Raw genomic sequence first — 22,944 nt, 5'->3', positions numbered from 1 at the left:
ATGAGACAGAGGAAGAAGCCCCTAAGAAGCAGTGCTGATGGTGGGCAGAAACATGAAGAACAACTTGTCAAGTCAAAAGTGAAACAAAGTCAAGCTGTGTTGGCAGCCTAGTTATATCTCTGCAGGAAATAATTTGATTTGAAGAATAGGTATCTGTTAGCACTCACTCAGTTAAGAATCAGGACATTTGGCCTAGGACAGCAACTGCTGAACTCTCAGCCTACCACAAGGTTATTGTTCTTGTCCACTACATACTACACTGGCTCTCCAAAGAATAACACACAAATTATAATATTCATGTCTTATCCTCACAGTACTTAAGTGTACAGGACATACAAGAAACTGCCTCACGTTCCAGAACTGTAACCCTAGTCTTTAGGCGGTAAAGAACAGATCATAACCAGGAAGAAACTCATTCATGTCAGAGCCTGTGCTTCCTCCTCAGAGACGATTCGAGTAAGACAAACGAAGACTTGTTTATTTTGGAAGGTTAATTCCAATTGACCTAGGATCTGAATTGGTAGCAAAATCGCCAAAGTTTATTCTTCCCTACTTTGGGGAATAAACTGCACTATTTACCCAGGTTCCCTGTACAGACAGTAGCAAGAAATGATTGTCAGAGAGCAAGTTGCAGGAGAGCTGGGTCATCTCCACAAGATGCCAGAGACAGTCTCTGTAAAGCAGCACATGCCACTTTGATAATTGCCTTACTGAGATGGCCCCTCAATGGCTTTAAGTGGGGTCAAAGGGTGCACCTAGGTGTGACCTCAGGTCATATGCTAAGACAAGTGGCATAAGGCATGACACAATTACTGCAGCTGCACAGATCCATGAATCTGCCCCAATTTTCTGCCTGCTAAACTAGCTGGAACTGCAAGCTTCTTTCTAGATGATCAAGTGGGATCAGCTAACCCCACCAAGTCACTTGCGTAAGATGCTGAGATACTGTGGTGATAAAAATAGCACAAAAATCTTTATTGACTTGGGTTTCTTCAGATTACAGAGATCTTTAAAGAGCATGTTAAGTATGACAAAAGTCCTGAGTGGAGAATAGCATAAAGAGACCAAGGTGGCTCAAACGGGACATTGGTTAGGGCTTGCTCCTTTGTGATTTCTGTCCTCTTAGAGCTTCCTGCTACTAACTACTGCTGTCTTCTTAGACACAACTCTTTCTTGTGCCAGCTGTTTCTGTTTGCTCTTCTATGTCTGTGGAAGGAAGAAGGAAAGTGGGCTTGCTGGGGGCAACATGCTGCCTACACACTGTCTCCAGGGAAAGACAGAGGATCAAGAATTGGTTAGGTTGAAAATACCTATGGCAATTCTTCTCAAAGCTGGTCCTCCCTACATGGTAATCATTCAGGTGTAGCTCCTCTCTCTGTCTTCCAAGCTGGCTCCCTGTAAGTGACTGTACTTTGTTAGTAAAACGTGCTAGAATATGCTACTGCCCAATCCTCATTAATCTAACCCACTGCACTGGTACAGCACAGAGGGAGTAGCTGTTGTTGAGATAACTGGCTTCCATTAGCAACCATGTGATTGGCAGGACGATAAAGTCTTTTCCCTTGCAGGTCAGCTGCTTTTTAAGAAGAGGGCAATCCTGCTGATCCATCTTTTAGCTACAGTCTCTCACTGAGTCCCAAATCTCCTGCCTTTTAGCTTTGATATGGTTCAAGCTTTCCCCCTTGTATCAGCCCCTACCTGTCATCAGCTCCTCTGTACCAAACAGCCAATATCAGGAGTTTGACCTCAGGGCACAGTCCGGGTGGGCAGGTAAAACCTGACCACTGGACCTACTTCCTTATCTTTCATATCCTGCAATTCATGAAGAAGTATCAAATTCAAACTAAAAAACAGAAGCATGACCTTTTATAAGAACCTTCTGAAAAAGGCTCTGTTGCCTTTCTAAGTATTCTTGAAAAGAACTGTCATCTACCCTATTAAGACAGAAATGCATCACAAATAAGGAAAAGAGGGAAAGCACTGAAAATCCTTACTAAATGGTAGAAGTTTTTGATGTGTGCTTGAAATACCTTTTGGTGATGCACACAAAAATATAGTAAAAACCAAACCAAATCAAATATGCTAGAGCTGTTCTACATCTGCAAGCTCCAGCTGCAAGCCAATAGAGAGTTGCTCACACTTTTCCTGTTTATAAAATATATTAAGTCAATCAAATTCACATGACCTACAGAGCATCCTCTGCAAAGTGCTTGAGAGAATTCTAAATATAATTGCTAACATAAATGAAGAGCTATCATAAACAACATAATACTTACTTAAGTAACATACTCCTCAGTTAGTGCTTAAAACATATGAAAATCTTTACTTCCTGTAGCCAGGATGTACACACCCCTCTGCATATATGGAAATCATGTTTTCCCTTGAAACAAACATAGGCTCTGCAAGGACTCCACTTAGGCAAATGACAGAAATGGTGCCAAAATCTAAACATCCTTTCCCTTCAAATGAAATTATCTAAGTACAAATTGGAAGCTGTTTAGCTCTTTTAACACTGACAATAAAAACAGAGTTAAAAGAGAATCCAAAAGAGGAAGGCTGCCAGTCAAGACAAGACTTGTGGCATGAACAAGTCTTGTAGCCATAATCCTGTACCCTTCTCACATTGTACACACCTACCCACTGTAGATATTGTTCATTATTATATTACTGTGAGAATGTAACAGACAACTCTAGCTTTTAGTTTTTTTTATTTAAAAAGACACAATATTTTACTAAGTCCTTTCTAACTACCATGAGAAATCTAAATACTTTTGCCTCAAGAAGCTTCCCTTCTGAAATGCCCTTTAATAATCTTGTTGTGAAAAAACTACTAAACTATTAAAAGCAAAAATATTCTCATTTGGTATTTGGTATAGAATTCTTTCTACTTTCTCTTATTTTTTAATGACTTTGATAGGCTCATAATGGCACTGAAAAATATCACCAACACCTGCAGAAGGGTAAAGATCTCCCATGTGCAGTAAATTATTCATTTCACTATTTATATGATACTTACAATTCTGTGAAATAATAAATCCTTTGTAAAAGCTAACTTCAAGCATGAAAATGTTTTGAAGATTCTTTATAATGGTGGTTGTAAGTCCAAATTGACAAGATTTTAGTAGATTTTAGTCTGGGAAAGCTTTCCTTTTGGCAAGGTCTGTGGAAAAGTGCCTCCAATATTACAGCATTTAAAATATAATTAAATTAAATTTCATGTAGAATAAAGATCATCCAGTTGGAATAAAGCTGTTTCCAACAGTTTAATAGAATTCTACGCAACAAATTCAGGAAAGGAAATGTTAAATAATACGATGCCTGATTCTGCTATCCAGAGAGTAGTTTTGTAGACAGAAGCAAATGCTCACAATGGAATCAGACCAGCACACACCAGGATGACACGTACACTCTTGCAAAAAGACATCACAGGATCTTCACAAAATTGTCAGGACCAAAATTCAATCCAGTATTCCCATAACAGTACTACCAGTAGCACAGTGCCCCCTAACCACACATTGGAGAAACAGTTTTATACTAAATTACAGGGAATAGTGCCACTAACAACACTTCAAATAACTGCTTTTCACAACTAATTACATGGGAATGCAAAACCATGAAAGGTTCTTGAATTTAGTAACTTCAGCATTGGTCAGAAGGGGAAATTAGAAGGATAAAAAACACCAACTAGTGTCTTACTTGTCTGAGGTCGATGAAAGCTAACTGCAGGGTGTCTCCCTGGAATCCTGGCACAGGCTCAGAACTAGCAAACACTGCAAAGAAAAGGTTAAAATATTACGGATGTAGATTTTTTTAGTCTAACAGAAAAATCAAGCTCTATGCAATATAAATGCTAAGTAGCATAGTTTCATAGGAATAGTTTAACAATTCACAGTGATTTAAACCAAACAAATCAACAAACAACCTTTTGACAGTTTTTCCCATAATCCAAAATAATAATATTTGTAGGAGTATTATTAGAAATTTTGCTTCAAGTTCTAACCCAGTAGTAATGCTACAACCACAGAAACCAAGATGTTTTTTAGCCTGAGGTGCATGATTACTGAAGAATTTCAAAATAATACCAATTCCATGGCTGTCAATGTATTTTCAGACATCTGCCTTTGTTACAGCAAACCTTCACCTCCAGCCAAACATCATTAAAAGACAAACACTAAGGTGAGAGTTGGTTTCATGTGTAGACAACAGGTAGAAAGCCCTACATGCCATGGTCAGTGCAGAGCTGAAATGCCTGCTCATGCCTTTTAGCCTGCTTATCCATAATGAACTTCTGCTCATTCTGAACCCAAAATTGGCTGTCAAAATTGCCAAGCAAAAATATATTTATAATACAAAAATGGCAACACTGAAAGTGAAAGAAAGTCAACTACTTGTATAAACCAGGAAAAGATCAATAGTTGTTAAACTTAAGAATAAATGCACTTTTTGTTGTTATTATCCCAGTCACAAGTTAGCAACAAAGACAAACAACATATGCCTCAGATCCTCACTCAGTTTAGATATCTTATTTCAAAAGAACTTGAGAGTATTTTTCTTACGCCCTTCAGGTAGAACTCTGAACAAAACAAAGTAGATACTACTGCAACAGCTTTAGAGAAGAGCATCCAAGGCAGTGAAAGGTAATATTTTTTTCCAAGTTTGAGAAACAGGTCATTCAATTGTAGAGGAAACAAAACAAATGTATCCAATTTCCAGATCCAGCGCTGAACTCTAGTGCTCTTAATACTAACATTTAGAAGTTATATGAAATCATTAATATATTTTCTTAAATGGCTAGTTAGAAAACATGGATTATGTTGGAGGTAAAATTCAGAAAACCACTGCTGTCTGAGCTAAGATGATGGTAAAATAATGGCCTCAAACATTTACTTCTGAATGTATGGTTTCAACCTAAAGCAGACTAATGAATTCAGACGGACTATTTCACAAGTCTAAAAATGACTACATGGAACACAATTTTAGATACTTACTTAAATGGTACAAGAAACTACTAGGACCATCTCAGAATACTTAAAAATAGCTTAGGTAATAGATGGATATGGTATTAGAGAAGCAGCTTTACCAGTAGAAACAGAATTTATTACATGTATTACACTAGTGCAAAAGTTATTTTATGAGAGTCATGTAATAGGAGAATGAATTCAACTGCAATAGAACTTTATTCTTTATCAACTAAAGAAAAAAATAACAATCAAATGCCTTAGGGAGACCATTGTAATGTCACAGACAAGTTCTGGTAACATTGGCAAATGCTCACTGATTACTGTATTCAAGTGTGAATTTTAAATTGTCTGGTCTTCCTACTTTATAAGTAACACCAACTTTCTAGAGGCGTTTCAATGGAATTTTAATTGACCACAAACATGCCCTTAAAAAAAAAAAAAAGAAAGAAAACAGTAGAAAAACATACCTTACATTCAGTATTTTATAGGGAGAGTTTTCTCATAATAAACTCTTTAAATCAGGAAAGACAAAACAGCTTGTACAATCACCAGCCTTCAGAATTACAAAGATGCCTAAGCCTAGGAACCTTAGGCACCCTACTGCACAGCCTAGGCTGAAGCCTGTGTGTCTGTCTACATGGCTGTCCTCTGCAGGTATCTCATGGCCACTAGCAACACCCTTTCTAAGGACAGCAAAGCTGAGCTCTGAGGCCAGCCAAACCCAGAGTTTAAAACACAACACCACACTCCAGCACGGAATCCTAAGCAAAGCTCCACAGCAAAGAGATGAGAAGAGATACATGAGTTGTGAGCTATGGTAGCACATTAATAAGGAGGATATGCAAGGTGGTAAAAAGGAGTCTTTTCTACACCCCTTAAAGCAGAAAGGTAAGGCCCACCAGATCATCTGATCTGATCCTAACTTTCTGTTCTTACACAGTACACTGTCATCAGCTTCCCCCACCAGAACCTCAGCTCTTCCAGCTGCTCCACAATTATAGCTAGCACTGGGAGAAAGAAGATCAATGGCAAAAAAAGGGTTACAGAACTGAAAAATAAATATAACTGAAAACTGTGACCTTTGGCAAGTCTTTTCAGTTAGCTTTTGGCACTTTACACTCCGGGAGATATTTTCCTACAGCAGAATACTCTTACATGCCACAGGGCAAATATTTGCATCTTTTATGTGCTCATCAAGCTAAGAGAGTTTGGAATTTATCCCAATGCATTAAATAATACAGAATAATTACATTTCTCTACTTAATACCTAGCAGCATGGCAGCTGTAGAACAAGAAGTACATAATGTACCAAACCTAATTGTTGTACAAGCTTTGTTCTCTTAAACTACAATTTTATACTACGAATGCATTTACAACATTAGGGACACTCATTATAGCACAAACATTTATTCTCACATTTGGAACATTCTGACAGGCGACTACAATAGAATTTGCCTCATTATTATAATTTCATGAGTTCAGAGGGCAAAAAGATAATCTACTTATGGTAACAGTCAGACAGTTCCCCCTCCACCCTCAGCACAGGGCTTTTAAGTTTTGCTAACAATTTTACAAAGCTAATTAAATATTTTCTACTGCACAGCATATTAGGAAGATATAAGAACAGGATTAACATTCTTAATGTCTTTGTCCTAAGGGCCCTTTTCTAGATAGTAATGAAACACTGTCATATATACATCTTTTAAAATATTCACCCCCTACAATCATTCTAGGCTTAAAGAGGATTTGCAGAGGTAGGGGGCTGGTTGTTGTTTGGCTTAATATGCATAAAAGCATTCTGGAATTTTATAATATAGGAGAATGAAATGCAAAGATCACTATTAAACTGTCACTCTTAGGGGCAAACAAATGGCTGTTTGGCAGTTTGAATCAAAAACTCAAATATTTGGGAAAATCGGTTGAAAATATACATTATATGAATCTGGTATTCACAAGGTTTTTGCTAACATCTTCTCTTCCTCTGCTTTGCTGATACTGTGTATTTAGAACAAGAACAATGTGGGTCCTCAGTATGTTAAATCTCAACATACTTCCTTGTAACGGAGAGTTTAGAAATATAAAGAAGATAGGATCAAATGAAACAAATATACAAAAACAGGATGGGAGGTAACACATAAATTATAATGATTAATATAAATGTTGCAAAGATTACTTCAGTCCATTTTCTTTTTAATATTGTGCTTTGATCTTAAAATTACATTTTGTATACAGGATATATGAGAATAGACATATATACATATATGTATTAATGGAGATTTAAGATAAAGGCTGTATCTACTAAATGGAATTTAAGATATCTTTAACTGTAAATTGCACTGAATTTCTACACAATTCTAGATTTATTAACAGGTCTTCTAATTTTATTGGTTAAAAATCCCATCTTTTAGGCATCATCTGGTTGTGCCTCTCTGTTGGTCTGGGAATTCAGAACCTAATTCTTGACAAATAGTTTTGCTGTTCAGTGGAAGAAATGAAAAACCAAAGTCCAGAGTTTGAATCAAAAGCTAAATGAGGACAGTTTAACTCCAGCCTCATAGCATTGGTTCACAGGCGGGACAGCAAAGCTACAGAAGTATTTTTAAAGGAAGAGCAGAGAATCAGGCGACTATCTCAGCCACTTTGCAGCCCTGTTGGATGCTCCAGCTGTTCAAACAGGCCTGGAGGGAGCCTTGCTGAGGGAGCTGCCAGCTGGCCAGGCAGCAGCCCCCGGTGCCAGCAAGGTCTCTGTGCTTCCTGTGCCCCCGCGCTGCCACATGCGGGCGGCAGATGAAGGATGGCCTCCAGCCAGAGAGGTTAACCTGACTGCCCAGAGGGGACAGGAGGCACGTAAAGCAAGGGGCCTCCAGAGAAGAGTATGTGCCTTTTCAAGGAAATGCAGTATCTGAGCTCCCCAGCTTCTGGTATGCCCACCTGGAGACCACTTTTGGTGCTCAGCAGAGAGACAACACTTTGGTCAGGATGTCACTTGCTCTTGGACACTGCCACTCTCCACGCAGTGGGGGAAAGGAGGGACTGCCAGGAAGCCACACAGAGGGCTGATCAGGAAAATACAGAGTACTTTGTACTAACTCTCCACTAACCCTTGCTTGCTTATAGGCAAGACCCAAAACCTTTTCACCCATTCATATCTGGGTGAAGAAGGATGCTCACTCACCCATATTTCGTTCTGTTAACTAATCCTGCCTCACAATTCATGTTAAAATACATAAATAAGAAAAAACAAAAACATTTAGCTCTTCCAACATTTACAACTTTAGATAAGTTTGAATTCCTTAATAAGAACCTGATGTAAGCTAAGCAGATCTGGATGGTGCCTCTGAAAAGCTAATGTTTTATTATGCACACCTTTCTTCCTGTAAAGTGAAATACAGTAACCCACATTTGAATTTCATCTTCAAGAAACAGAAACACCCCCTTCCCAACCCATTTCCTTCCTTGGGGAACCAAAATGTAATATTCAAGAAAAAGACTGCTGTTTGGATTTTATTCAATGGGACTTAGTACGTTCTATTTTCTAAACAGTGCTTCACTAATCTCAATCATCCTAGTGAAAATAACCACTAAGAAAGAATGGTACAAAATACAGGGGTAAAACACTGCTCTAGGTTATAAAATTTGCAGAGGAAGTAGAGAAATACTTTCATTAGAACAGGAAAAATTAAAATAAAACTCAAATCTTTTTGGAATGTTTGGAAGGAAACAAAAAACATGCCAGAAGAAGCGTGAGATGATGATGACTTTTTTTTTTTAAGAAGAGAACTTACTGACTTTAACAGATTGCTGGATTGTTGTTTGGACTGTTCATTGTTTTTAAACAGAAAAGAAAAAAACCTAACAAATTATCATATTTTTCTGATTTTATTTAGATCTCTCCAGTTCATATTAGAAAGAGTAAAATTATGTTTAAGATCAGAAAAAAAATTCTACAATATTGGCAAGAACTTTTAAAACTTTGTCTTCAGATATTAATAATTTTCTATATGTCATCTAAATTCTTAGTTCAAAATTCATCTGAGTATACTCCATTGTAATTACAATGTCAAACCCATTAATACAATACAGTAGAAAACTCCCAACAGTTGTGAATTATTCGCCCACTCTAAGCACTAATTGAAATGTCACTGTCGTATCCATTAATCCCACAGCATCAAAGAATAAAGCTGGGGGAGGGTGATGAGCAAGAACATAAATCACAGGCATCACAGTGAGGCCCGGAATGTGCCTGTGATGGACCTTATGAATGAAACCACATCAGCAAAGCAGTCTGAGTAAAACCTTGTGTCACTCCTTTATTCCACAGACTGCAAAATGTGGTTTGTTGCAACAAACCATTCTGACAAGCTTCCGTAATTGTATTTAAGGTGCTCAAAGGGTTTCTGTGCAAAATAATTTTTCCTAACATGCTTTAAAGGCTTTTCACATAGGAAGAAATTAAGTTCCTTCTATTAGCCTTGTACATCCCATGCTAGAAATTACACAGTGGTGGAAGAATGTATTTTCCAGTTTTTAAGTTACTAGCTTTATGAAACTTTCTTATTTTGGCCAAAGCTTTGGTATGTCCTGTCCATGCCATATACTCAGAATAACAGCTACATATGAAAAACCATGTCGTCTTACAGTTATATTGCCTTTTTATTTTAAAATAATGAAATGTTATCATGTTAGACTAAATAAAACTCTACTAAGATTTCTTCACTGATGAAGTTTCTGCTGTGCATCAACCAAAGATGGTAGACAGAATGGCAACAGAAATTAGGATGACACAAATCAGGGCACATATCAGCCTTTGCCTGAGAAGGAAACAGTCTGAAAACAAGCCAAAGACCAGATGACAGCTGGAAACAGTGGAGTTTCTCCCTTCTTTGCTGTGAATATATTGCTCATACTGTGAAAGTCAACTGCAAGACATGCATTTTATCCCTGTACTGCTAGAAATCCCAGGGTGAAACACAGCATTAGTCATCTACAGAGACTAGTGAAGTACTGTGCTGATATTTTAAATATTAGAAACAGAATAATACTGTAATGGACAAGTTTTCTTCACTGTTACACCATGTGTTCAGAAGGTACTTGATGGTTTAGTGCTTCCATTAATTCAGCTTGTTAAGATGAATGATTATGATGTCAGTGCTATGAATACTGTGTAATTTCTCTTTTAACAACTGGTATCTTTTTTACATATAGGAAGCTACACAAATGCACAAACACACTCCCATGTACCTACCTGAAAAGTACACTGATAAATTTGCAATATCAAGCATACTAAAAGTAAGAAAAAGTCAAACCGTGATCTGCTTGGTTGACGTGTACAATCACAGAATTTTAATGTCACAATTACAAATATTCTATCAATTTGACCCTGATAGTCCTGTCAGTTTGTTCCATGCCCTGAAAGGCCTTAAGGCTGGACAGTGAGGGACTGTCAGAAAGATGCCTGCTCTGCCTGTTACTGAGTTCAGCTGGAATGCAACAAATAAAGCAGGAGAAGGAAAGACAAGTATATGGTTAAAATGTCAAAAACACCCCTAAGTCTGTCCCACAAGAACCTTTTGTGATACTAACCAAATTGCTTGAAATTATATTTTCAGTTTCCCATAGGTGGCTGCTAATGGAATAGTCACCAAATTTTTTCATGTATCCAAACTAAAAGCCTCAGGATATGACTTGAATAACTGCCCCATTTCACAGTTGTCACCAAAATGATTGAGTTCTGTGCTTCAAATACATAACAGCAAAGATACTTTGGGGAAAAAAAAAACACCAACAAAAAACAACAGAGCAGAAGAATCTGAAAACACACATTGAAAAAATCTCTAGTGAGCCTTTCCACTGTATCTCAGCCACCAACTATACAACCAGTCCTAACACCGATTCTTGGAACTTCCTTCCTACAGATAAACAGCTCACCCTGAGCCACAAGCTCCATGCAAAACACAAGGTAATTAATCCTGCCTTCAGTGCTGTATTGAACCAGTTTGTAAAATAATTCTAATACCATATTTTGAACAGTGACAGCAAAAAAACATCTAAACATCTAAAAAAAACTGTTTACTAAATGAGTACTATTATTCTGCATAGTAAGGCAGTAGCAGTTCTAGGAGTGAGGAAACCCTACATAACAGCACATTTAAATATCTGTATCATAATAGATGAACTCAAGAGAAAACATTGGAATTTTATAGACATTTGACTTTTTTTCCTAACCATTAAAACTTAATATTTATGTAGTAGTTTTGGGCAATTTTGTACTAAACTAAATCTTTACTGGATACAGTGGTTATGATCCCATTAGGAGTAACAACAACATATGTTTCAATTTAGATACTGAAAAAGAAAAAGAAATGTTGCATTAAAAAAATTTCCCAGGAATGCCAACATACTTACTTATAAATACTTTCACAAGAAGATGTACTGTTAAATTACTTTCAATAAAAGACAAAGTTTTAGTAGATTATGGAAAAGGATCACGATATAGCTTACACTAAATAACTTTTTTCAATATTAAGACAAATATAGATGGGAATCTATACTTACATTCACACTGTATCACATCTAAATTAAACTGCTGAATTGCTCCCATGCTTATTTGTTTTAATTCACTGTCCAGTAGCATCTGCATTAGGGACATTGAAAGATGCTGGCAGGCTGACATGCAAGCTGTCTGGGCCACTTTTCCCTAGTAGAAAAAGCAACAAGTTTTACAATAGAAACAAATGATACGTCACTAAAGAACTGCTCATCTGATTGGATTTTAATATACATTCTAAGTCTTAATGATACAAAACTTAGATTAGAAGGAGAGAGATCACACTTCCTGTTATTTCTTTGACCTATTAGATTTGTTTCTATTAGATCAAACAGAGAATTAGATTAAATAGATGTTAAAGCAATTATGGATATTTCTTCCAGCAATCCAACAGTCTTCACGAATACAAGGACATTTCCAAAACAATGGCAATTAAAGTTGCTGAAGCATATGAACAGCTTTGTGGATTTATTTAAGTATTTTTAACCCAAACAGAATGAAAGCAAGAATGTAATGAAAATCAACATGCAGCATATTTTTAACAATAGCAAATTAAATAACCCCCCAACTTCACATAAACCAAAATGACTGCAATTGGTTGAGGCATTTCTTGTAAGAGCTTGTGCTAATTGTTGGTAGTTTAACTACTCAGATTCCATCTCAAAGTTTGTTGCTGAATTACTTTAAAAATTCATGCTTATCCATCATCTCAGGTGCTTAATAAATCAGTGCTGTCAGTGATCAACTGCTTACAAAATGAAATGCAGCCCTCTGCTGTACAAAATAGAAATAATTTCCCAATCACAGTCTGGCTGGCAATATTGCTCTCCCCATCATCTACATGTAACTGAGACAATTTTCCCAACATGAGGTCAAAAAACAAAACACAAAGTCAGACATTAACCTGAATAAATTATTTAAAATTTAAAGATAACAAAATTCTACCTTAAAGTTAAGAAAACCACTTGAGACCAGATACCAAACCAGATGGCACTATTCCATTCACAGCACTGCCATCTCTTAAAACAGAGTGATCTTGGGTGTCAAACGCAACTACAAGAATCTCTGTAGATTAATGTACTGAAACCACTGCTTTCAACTGATGTGTGTGTTACAATGATATTGAAACAAAGGTAACAACACATTTATACAAAAGAAATCCTAATAACATAACAGAGCTACTGGAGCACATGGCACTATTGTTTTACTTCTATCCATCAGTACAGTGATGTCACCTGCTTCTCTAAAGTAATGGTTCCCCAGCTGTTTTCTGCAAAGTCAGGTTGATCAATTCACTGTTGACTCCCAGAAACACATATAAGTAATGAACAACTATAACAGACAGTTCACAGTCTCAAAAAGTTTGGAAAATTCTGCTCCAGCATCTGAAGAGCCAGATCTTGTCCTTAATATGTCAACTTGCTAAGATGACTGAATTTTCATGTGCAGAAAATTTTCATAAGAGAAAGCAAATTTGGCCCCAAATCATGCTTTAAAAATCCATTAGTTGTTAAAAGGTAATTAAAATATAATGAATACAATAGAAAGCCTTCAACTCTCCTCACATTCACACTGAAACATTAAATGGCTGCTGCTGATTTTTTTCTAGCATTAGGACACCTTGAACTGTAAGGAGCTTTTTGTCTAAAATGACATGTCAGTTTCTTAATTGAAAATCTCAGAAAAGCAAATAACATATTTGAGCAAAATAGATGAACTGACAACAAAGAATGTAGGAAACAATACAAGAACAGCATGCTTAAAAGTCTCCCAAACCCAACAGCAATTATACTGGGAGACATGCAGCTCTATTCCCCAAGCAGAACAATATCAATATGAATGGGGGGGGGGGAGTAGAAAAAAAGAATAGGCAAAAAAGGGAGGTGAGAAGGGGACTAAATGGGCCACAGTTCATGTAATTACAGTGTAGTGCATTTGAAATACTTAATGGAAATGTCATTTTGATTTAATGGAACAACTAGTGCATCTCTGTTTAATGTACTGCTCCATCAAATCAGCTCCATGTCCTATTTATGCTGCCACTGTAATGTAATAAAAGTTCAACCAGATTAATAGGTTGTCATGAAAAATTTTAACATTCAGTTTATTTCATATGGAAACAATGTGTACTCATCTGTTATCTTAAATAAATGACAGAATTTTATATTTCTAACAAGCATGTGTAGTTAATTGTTACATTCTGGCAAATATCAATAGTACTGGAGCACAAGATAATGGTTACAATACAGAAATGACACAGCTAAAGCCACTAAGACTTTAAATAAGTATCAATACATGTACATGTAATGTTGGTTTTGAAGTTTCATAAAATGGAAACATCCTAACATATAAACTATTTCCAACTATGTAACTTGAACTACAGGCTTATTGTTCAAATGACACATCAACAAATACTACAAGTTTACTATACACAGTAGATACTTACTAAAAAACACTTAATTGTCTCAAATTTAGAGAAAAAATAAAGCTATGCATATTTATCAAAATGCTGAATTTTAACTAAGAGAAATGTGAACTATACTATGTTATCCTCTTCAAAATTCAGCACTTCCCAGTTCAAATTACATTGGATGTATGATACCCAGAAAAGAATAAAATTAACATTCGCGTTTGAAAAATAGAATCTAGTTAAAAATTCATCTCCAAATTTCCAACATCTACCACATCATCAAATCCTTGCCAAATTTTCATAAAGCATTTTGAAGAGGAAATATAATGATTTGTGAACATAGCAATAACATTTATTTTTCAGGATTGAACAAATATCAGCTAATTTTAAAACAGTCTTGATGTTTGGGTTTTTTGCCTTTTAAAATTACTATTATTATTTAAGGGGGTGGGGGTGGCCATGGTTATCTAGCAATTAAATACCTATATTCAACAGCATGCAGAGATTCAGCAGGCTTCTCAAATTTGCCCCAGTTGCCACCCATTTGGAGACACTACTATTGTCTCTGCTGTGCCTATGCTAATTGCTCCTATCTACAAAACCTATTCTTCCACTCAATCAGTGTAAAGTTTAGGAAACAAGGACCCTATTCTATACTCAAAAACACCTGCTAACAGTGTTAAAGGCAACTGTTTTTTCACCCAGCCTCCACATTTTGCTGAAATACAAGTTTGTAAAAAGAGAAAACCCTTAGACAAACTTCTTATATTTCAAAGGAGCTTGTAAAGAGAATCTGCTGACATATTAAATCCTTTTTTATAGGACCCAAAAGCTTTTCTCCTAAGAACAATTGTAGTAAAGAGACATTTGGCTCCTAGGAAATTCCCAAAGGGTCAGCCATATGCATCCTTCCCCGGCACCTTCGCGGTGCTGCTTTCTAAAGCCCATGCTAGCTGTCTCAAAAGCAGCTTTCATCATTCACTATGGTGTCAGTCAATATGATTTATGGACTACATTCAACAAAGTCAAAGCATATAGAATGAGAAATATGACTACAATCTGCTAATTTGTTTTGTATTGAGCCACTTAGGAGTCAAAGACCTGATGTCAGGCTGAGACCAGCAACACAATTAACCAGCCAGTGACAGATTCATCCATCCTCCCTGCCAGGCTGTGCCAATCAAAGACAGCATGAAGCAGCAGTTGGAGAAGTCAGTAAGAAAACCCATTCTCTAAGTAGCCTGTGGAGGATGTTGATTGACAGTTTTTGAATATAGCTGCAGAAAACCACCACCCCTTCACCCTCACTGCAAGCTGTGAAATTAGGCTTTTGCTGCCAATCACAGAAACAATAAAATAACACAAACTGCCATCCTCAGCATAAAAAGAAAATAAAATCTTACCCGTTAACTCTAAGATGCTAAGGTGGAGAATTATTATAGCAATATGAAATAACATAATGTTATTCTTTCTGAAAATGCAAATAAATTAAACATACAAATTTTATCACTCAAGGTCAAAACCTCAAACTTTTGAACTACTGATAGAATACAAGTATGATAAAAACATGAATGGAACTTTTAAGAATCAATTTTACTTCCAGTCTCTGCCCCAAATGCTACCAAAACAATTAAAAATACCTAACTGAAAGTAATTTGCAACAGTCTTTTTTCAATGGCCACTCTTTTCCAATTTTGTATTGACAAGGCACATATCTAGAATAAAATTTCAGCTAATTCTAAACTCAGATTAAACCACTTACATATAGGTCCACATAATTTCGAGTTAACTGATCTGGAAATACAAAGAAACATTTTCCCCTAACTCTTCAAAACAAAACTAAAAAAGGTAGTTTCTTAATAACAAATTCGATCATCCATTTTATTTCATGAGATTAATGGCTGTATAATGAAGCTTTAATTTGCTTTTTGATTCAAAGCATCTAATGGCACTATCAACTGCAAGATTAACTTAAAATGGGACATAAACATAATCCCAAAAGACTAAATTCTTCTGAATTCAGAAAACAGAATAATTAAAAACTGCATGACTTTCCAATTATAACCTCCCCAAAGCCACACAGCTTCTGTGTTCTATATTGCTGAATTCCGCTAGCCCTCAATCATGAAATAACCATCAGCCTGAGACCTACACAATACTAACAGGAAACATTTCTACACAAAACACAGAGCTCATGACACCTATTAGCTTGACAGTTCACCAGCACACTGAGTATTCAGATGATGGAAGTGTTGATTGGAATGAACCAACATTGTCATCTAGTCCAACCTTCTACTTGGAGCACTGCTGCCAACACTACTTCAGGTCCATAGATCTTTTTTCTTAGACCCTTCAAAGTAGCAGAGGATGGGAATTCAGCAGCCTCTTTGTGCAATCTCCTTCAACACTGCACTACTCTCTTTAAGAACACCTTCCCTCTAATATCAAAGCTCCACCTCCCAAGCTTCAACCTGTGACCACAGCTACATCTGAATTTGTCAGTCCAACCAAAAAGTTTGGCTCCACCAGTTCTGTATTTGTTCTTCAAGAAGTTGTAGGCTGCCACTGGATTTCTCCTCAGCCTTCTCTTTAACAGACTATGTACTCCATCTCCCTACAGTTCCACTAATAACTTGTGCTCTAGGCTCTGAACAACTTGGGAGCCCACTGCTAGATTCATTCTCCAGGTTTTAATTATTTAGTAAATTAACCTCATCACTTTCATTATCATGACAATGTTTATGCCGTATGAAAAAAAATTACAATGCGAAAATAACCAGGGGATAGGAGAATTCTTAAATTCATCAGCTTCTATAAAAAAATTGGAAAAGCAAATAAAGAACACCAGTACACACATTCCCCTGACCCCAGACAAACGTAGCAGAGGAACGATAAAACTTCCACTGATTACTTTATTCAGTTATATCAGTCTATCCTAATTCTGTATGCATGTCTCATAGCTGTATTTTGATACCTGACCTCTCTTTCACAAGGTCTCAGCCTCTAAATTACCTCATTTGGGATGCAAGGCACACCCCATCAACCTTCTGCAAGGTTTTTAGGACTCCTGCTGTCTGTCCCAGTGTATGAAAGCCCAATGTTAGTCATTAACCTGATCCCTGCATGCATCCACACAAGGTACACAGCAAGTTATCAGCAAAACAGAAAGGGTCTTTTTATTAAATGATTAAAAATTGAAGCAATAAGCCTGCAGGCAGTTCATAGTTTTTCTGTTCACATGCTTTTTCTTCACCTTGCATCTACTTACCGACATAGCTGCATGGTCATTGTTGTTATGCTGAGAAGGAAACCAGTAAGGCAGTCAAAACAAAAAAATTAAGATGTACTGTCAACTTCAAAAAAAAAAAGAATAAAAAAATTGGTAGCAATAAAAGATAAGAAAAAGCGTACAAAAAGAACAATTATAGCTACATAATAGTGTTTTCTAAACCTCTGAATTTATATAGTATTTTGTTGAAATGTAACAAAGAGATTATAACTTAAATAATACTAATTTGGTGATAACATGTTTTTCTGTAATAAGGAACTGTATGCCAAAATATCAAACTTCAAAGTGTCTGTTGAAATGCCTTTCAAGAGCTTTTCATTACAAGAAAGAATATACTTCAAAAGTCTTAGGTTGAAAAATAAATGCTATGTTTACCATTATGGCTTAAAGAGGCTATCTCTGTGTTATTAACATACTTTGTTCAAGCAATATTTAAAATGGCTCAGGATAGTAAGAATCTAAATATAACATGACCCATCAATAAATTTTAACATTAAAGTTATGGCTTTATAACTGTAGGGTTGAAGAAAGCTGTTTTTTTTTCCAAAATGGTTTCTTAAGTACAGTAAACAAGCACAGAGGAGAAAACTAACACGCAAAACTTGAGAGGGGAAAAAAGCTTTGGAGACACAAGACATTTCCAGGGATTCAACAGAGATATCAGACCCCAACTAACTTCTATCACTTTGTGTGCAGATTCAGTACAGTTCATGATCTACCTGATTTAGAGTTCTAATATTCCAATGAAAAGAATAAAAATTGCAAAATCCAGATATACAATGTAAGATTCATTTTTGAAAAGTTATGTCTACATTGGTACAGCAACACTTCAGTACAGCCCCACATAAAAGCACAAAGGGAGACACATCCCTGTGCATTTACACAGCTTATACATACAACAAAAATAAAACAAGATTCTAATGAGAGGAACCCACTAACTGCAACAAAAAAAATGTTAAAGAACATATTATAACGCTTCTACAGGCAGACTAGCATTTGAAACAATACCAAAGAGAGAGTCACTGACCCTGGAGTGTGACAACAAAGAACTACTGTGGCCAACTAGGGTCCTTAGTCCTAGCCCAATGCCCTCTAACACAATTGGGTGTGTAAAGGCAGAAGAGAAGAGACCTCTCTAGTTGTTCCACTCTTTTCCTTATTAGAATTATGGCCAGTGTGCTAGGGATTTGGTCTTTGACTGCTAATTACACAAAAAGTTCTGATAAACTATTTTGAGCAGTGGAATGTTTCTGCCATACAAAAATTACTATAGAAATGACACTGTGACATGATTGGAATAATTCATTAACGAAAATTAATTCTAAAAGTATTCCAAACCTTAATTACAACATGTGAAAAATCTAGCTCAGTTTATCATTCCAAAAGCACTTACTATTTTAACGAGTTATAGAACCTGGTTCTGGGCTAATCTTGGAAAATACTTTTACTTTTTTTTTTTTTTTTAACAGAACTAACTTACTAGTACAAATCTAACTAGAATCACCATAGTGTGCACACATTTTCATATAAACTCCACAGGTCACACACAACATTCACAGGACTGTATATTTCTACAATTGGTCAAGATAAGACAGGGAATGAGATGCAGGATAAGTAAAACATTACAAGATACCTCTTGCCACATCAGACTACTTGTCCATACAGTTCTTCATCCTGCCTATTACCTGACCAGAGTCTGAAATTACAGAATAACCTCTCTACAGAAACTAGCTTTCTCCAAAGGCTGACTTGTACCCCCAGGCACATAATTCTATACCTTCCACACTTCTTAAGTCTGAATGCCACAGCTGCTTCTTTGCATTCCCTTAACACATTACCTAATTTTGTCTGTGGCTCATTTCTGAACAGCCATTTAGCAGCATACATTCATGACAGACTTCTATACATCTTGCTCTACAAATTTCACATCCCTTAACTGCCATATGCATATGGCCACTGAGGAGCAGTGCCATTTGTTCACACTGCTTTGTATACTAAGTTACAATGAATTACGCTATCTAACAAACTTGCTATTCTTTATCAAAAAACGCTCCACTGATTTGGCACAGAAGCACATGCCTCACATGACACATTCACATCAGTATCACATGATACAGTTGGAGTGGCCTTTGTCTTTGAGTCAGTTAAAAGAACGGGAGACAGAAGAATCACAGCCTCTGTGTGATATCTGGAAGACAAGATCAGCCTGCTATGCCAGCAACTTCAACATCTTGCTGTGCACATAAAGAAATTGTTTCTTTCAGTCTGAAGCCTCAAAACATTCTATGCATTGAGGACTTATTCTTTCTAAGCATTGCAGGTGGGCAAAGCACTCAGACATCAGTGTGACTGTAACAACCAAAGACAAGCTGATAAAAGCAGATGCAGCTTGAATTACTTACTGAAGTTACTCCAGAACTATAAACCTATAAACCATTACGATGGTAAGCCAAATTACAAATAGTCTTTTTTATCTAAAAGCAAGGGGAAATCAGACAACACAATGTAACAATTCATACATAAGACAGGTTAACAGAACCCTTTTTCCTGACAAAAAATAACACAGGATATTTGAATATGAGCAAGAATTCATTCAATGAAGGTCGGCTAATCAGAATCAAGTAACTTTTTATGATCAAAAATATTTAGCTAAAAACCTTGGAGAACACAACACAATCTTATGCACAAATGTAGGATTTACACCAATTCTGCATTTTTTGAACCAATGCATGTGCACACAAAACGAACATGGTACACCAAAAAGGCTCTAGAAAACTGCATGAATTCTTACACTATGTAAATTAGTTGCTGGTAACAATATTTAGACTAAAGTACTCGAAAGTATTTTTTAAGTATTCTGATGGGTGAGCTCCAACATACTGATATACATTTGACAATATTTCTCTGCTGAGAAAAGCTTAAAAATACATGTCAGCATGTGCACAAATAAAAAACCAGAACCTTTTGTTCAATCCTTACTGTTTTAAAACAAAATTATGATCAAATAGTTTGAAATTAAACTTAATTTTGAACACTTACAGGTAAATGAGTAAAAACTTGAAACGTGCTTCTTAAGAAGTTAATTAGGTCCATTAAGTATCCACTGGCTCTTCCATCTGACTCAGACATTGTCCAATCATAATCAGCAATCTGAATAAATTCATCTATTTTTTGGTTAAGTTTTGTATATATTTCTCCTTCTGCAGCATGCCTTGCATCCTGAAAAAAAAAGTGTGCAATGCTTGTCAGAATTCTAAAATATTATTGAATGCAGATAAAATTATATCCATCAATGAAACTGAAGTCTTGTGTTTTTCTTAGATTAAAAAATATTTTATTGGATTTGGTACTTTAATGTACTTCAAAAAACACCTTTAATTCTGCCTTACAATTTATCAATCCTGACACAAAGTTGATTTTTCTTTTATGAAGAAAATAATAAAAGAATCTAATCATTTTGTCTTTTATGGACTGAGCTCAAGCAATCACGTTTTTTATGCAATTATTGTCTTAAAGCTGCACACCTGGAGAATACTCATTATTTTTCATCCTCCTTTAGATATCCTGATCATCACATACCGTGATGCAGAGCACTCCCCTACTCGCTCCTACTTTGCCACACCCTGGATTCTACTTTTTGGAACAGCAAATTCTGCATTTAGTGAGAGCTGAGTTTACAATGCTGTCTCTGCCTCTTTTGTACAGGGGACTTCCTCAGAGATCCAACAGGACCTATGAGCACGTGCTTGTGTGTGTGCTGCTGGAAAGTTGTACTTTTGCCAGCCTGGAGTTTAAAGATATTGAGATCTTTCTAATTTGGTCTCAACATAAAATTTTCTTAACTGATATGGAGAAATAATTCAAGTAAGACTTCTGATTTAAACCAAATGGATTGGCTGCTTAAGGTTTTTAGAGGGTAAAAACAGTCTGGATACACTGAAGTAACCAAAAAGCAGATGAAACTCCCATTGCTACTTTCCTCTAGAAGAAAGCAATCCAAAAAACATGGCATTTGAGAAAAGCATAAATAAGAAATGCAAAAAGAAAAATAAAAATTTATGAGCTTAAAGGTGTCCTCACATTGAGGACAAATTTAGTCTTCAATCAGGCCCTGGGCTGAGACGCACTTCAGGAGTAAACAAGAAAGTACGCAGCCCTGCCATAAATAAGTATCAAAGTATGATTCCCTAAAAATAGCATTTTTACTGTCAAATCAACTTGAGAAAGGCTCCACTGAACAGCTCTCCAAATCCAACATGCAAGAATCTGGCAACCCGTCATCATGTCAAAGGAGTATGTGGATACCCACAATTTTGTAGACGGTAATGACTAAGAAAGTTTCAATTAAAGTCAAGTCTACATTTAAAGTTTCTGATTAACAACAAAACCTCAGTTGCAACAATTTATAATGATGGGACTTGCAAATGTATCTGCCTAGGCTTAGAGCAAAATTTCTTAATTTTTTTTGTTTGGGTTTGGAATTTTTTTTTTATTTTAAATCAAAGTCATGGAGTGGTCGTATCACCTTTAACAATTAAAATTATTTTCTGGCAATGGCAAGACTAGTCCTTCTGCTTTTGTCTTCCATTAAAAAAATACAGTGTAGATGTAAAAGCTCATCTCATGGAATGTGAACCTGACCAATGCTGCTAACAAAAGGAGATTTTTGACCACTCTGAAAGAATGGAGGTGACACAATTTGCCACTAGGAGATGAATTTAATAACAGCAGAACATACCAAACTCTGTGAGGGCCCAGTTGGGGAACTGTGAGCAGTTTTTCATTACAATAGAAAAGGGAAGAAAGAGGGATTAAAAGAAAAGAATTTTCCACTATAATTGGAGAACATTGTGCTAACAAGATCTCCAGGCAAGTAGACAGGAGGGAAACCACACACACAAAAAAGCCCTTCTGTTTGTCAGCATTTGTCCCATATTTTTCCAAAGTGCAAACTCACTAAGAACGGACACAGTATTGGATCCCTCCAACAGAACTTAGTTTGTAGGAGTGTTAAACCTAACTGCTAAACAGCATAAGCAACCTACAAAGAATGTAGCTCAACTTGCAAATGCACTTCTTAAATGAAATTCAAAGATAAAGAATATCTCACCTCTTACTGAAATCAGAGACTATGGCTGTATTAAGTGGTTTTGAATGCATGTTTGATTGGTAAAAAGATAATGAATTACCCTTAGAGGAAAATAGCTATAGATACACAAATTCTAAGACACAACAAGCAAACTAGACACCCTAGACCAAAATTAGGGAAACTGCTGGGAAGGCAATAGTAACCAAGTATGGTTGCTAGGCCACATCCCTTCTGTTTTGCCTTATGCACTAATCATTAGCAAAACAAGCAACAGCCAATGGGAGAATCGTTAGCTATCAATTGGAAATATGAAGTGTCTTGCAATTATTCCACCTCACCCACCTTTTAACATTTATGCCAGAGGGTATATTACAGTAGGAGAGACCACATAGTGCATCAAGAGATAAAATGAATTGCAGAAAACAGAACTCTCTCAATAGGATTAATTCTCTTTATCCCATAAATACAAGAAATCACTCTCCTTTGTTTCAGTGTGCATGGAAAAAATACCAAATACCTCAAGTTCAAGTTGCAGCTGCTGTAGAATCCCTGATGACTTTGGTTTTGTGGCTTAAATTACAAAAATATCCTAGAATCATTTTAGTTCAAGCACTAGTTGCTAATACTTCTTTTATACCAATACTTACA

At 36.2% G+C, this 22,944-nt stretch overlaps 1 protein-coding gene across 2 annotated transcripts in view; it reads right to left on the bottom strand.

Moving 5' to 3' along the window:
* EXOC6 (exocyst complex component 6) overlaps positions 1-22,944 on the bottom strand; it is an 87,491-nt gene that overhangs the window by 20,242 nt on the left and 44,305 nt on the right. For both annotated transcript variants that reach the window (XM_059477284.1, XM_059477285.1), the window contains exons 18-21: positions 20,247-20,426; positions 17,187-17,216; positions 11,517-11,658; positions 3,697-3,770 (exon numbers count right to left, since the gene is read on the bottom strand). In XM_059477284.1, coding sequence (XP_059333267.1) covers positions 3,697-3,770; positions 11,517-11,658; positions 17,187-17,216; positions 20,247-20,426 — 426 coding nt within the window. The remainder of the gene's footprint in view (positions 1-3,696; positions 3,771-11,516; positions 11,659-17,186; positions 17,217-20,246; positions 20,427-22,944) is intronic.

The sequence above is a fragment of the Ammospiza nelsoni genome, chromosome 8, assembly GCF_027579445.1.
Source record: "Ammospiza nelsoni isolate bAmmNel1 chromosome 8, bAmmNel1.pri, whole genome shotgun sequence".
NCBI classification, from domain to species: Eukaryota; Metazoa; Chordata; class Aves; order Passeriformes; family Passerellidae; genus Ammospiza; species Ammospiza nelsoni.
The sequence above is the reverse complement of the archived record's forward strand: the minus strand, read 5'-3'. Positions and strand labels throughout refer to the sequence as shown.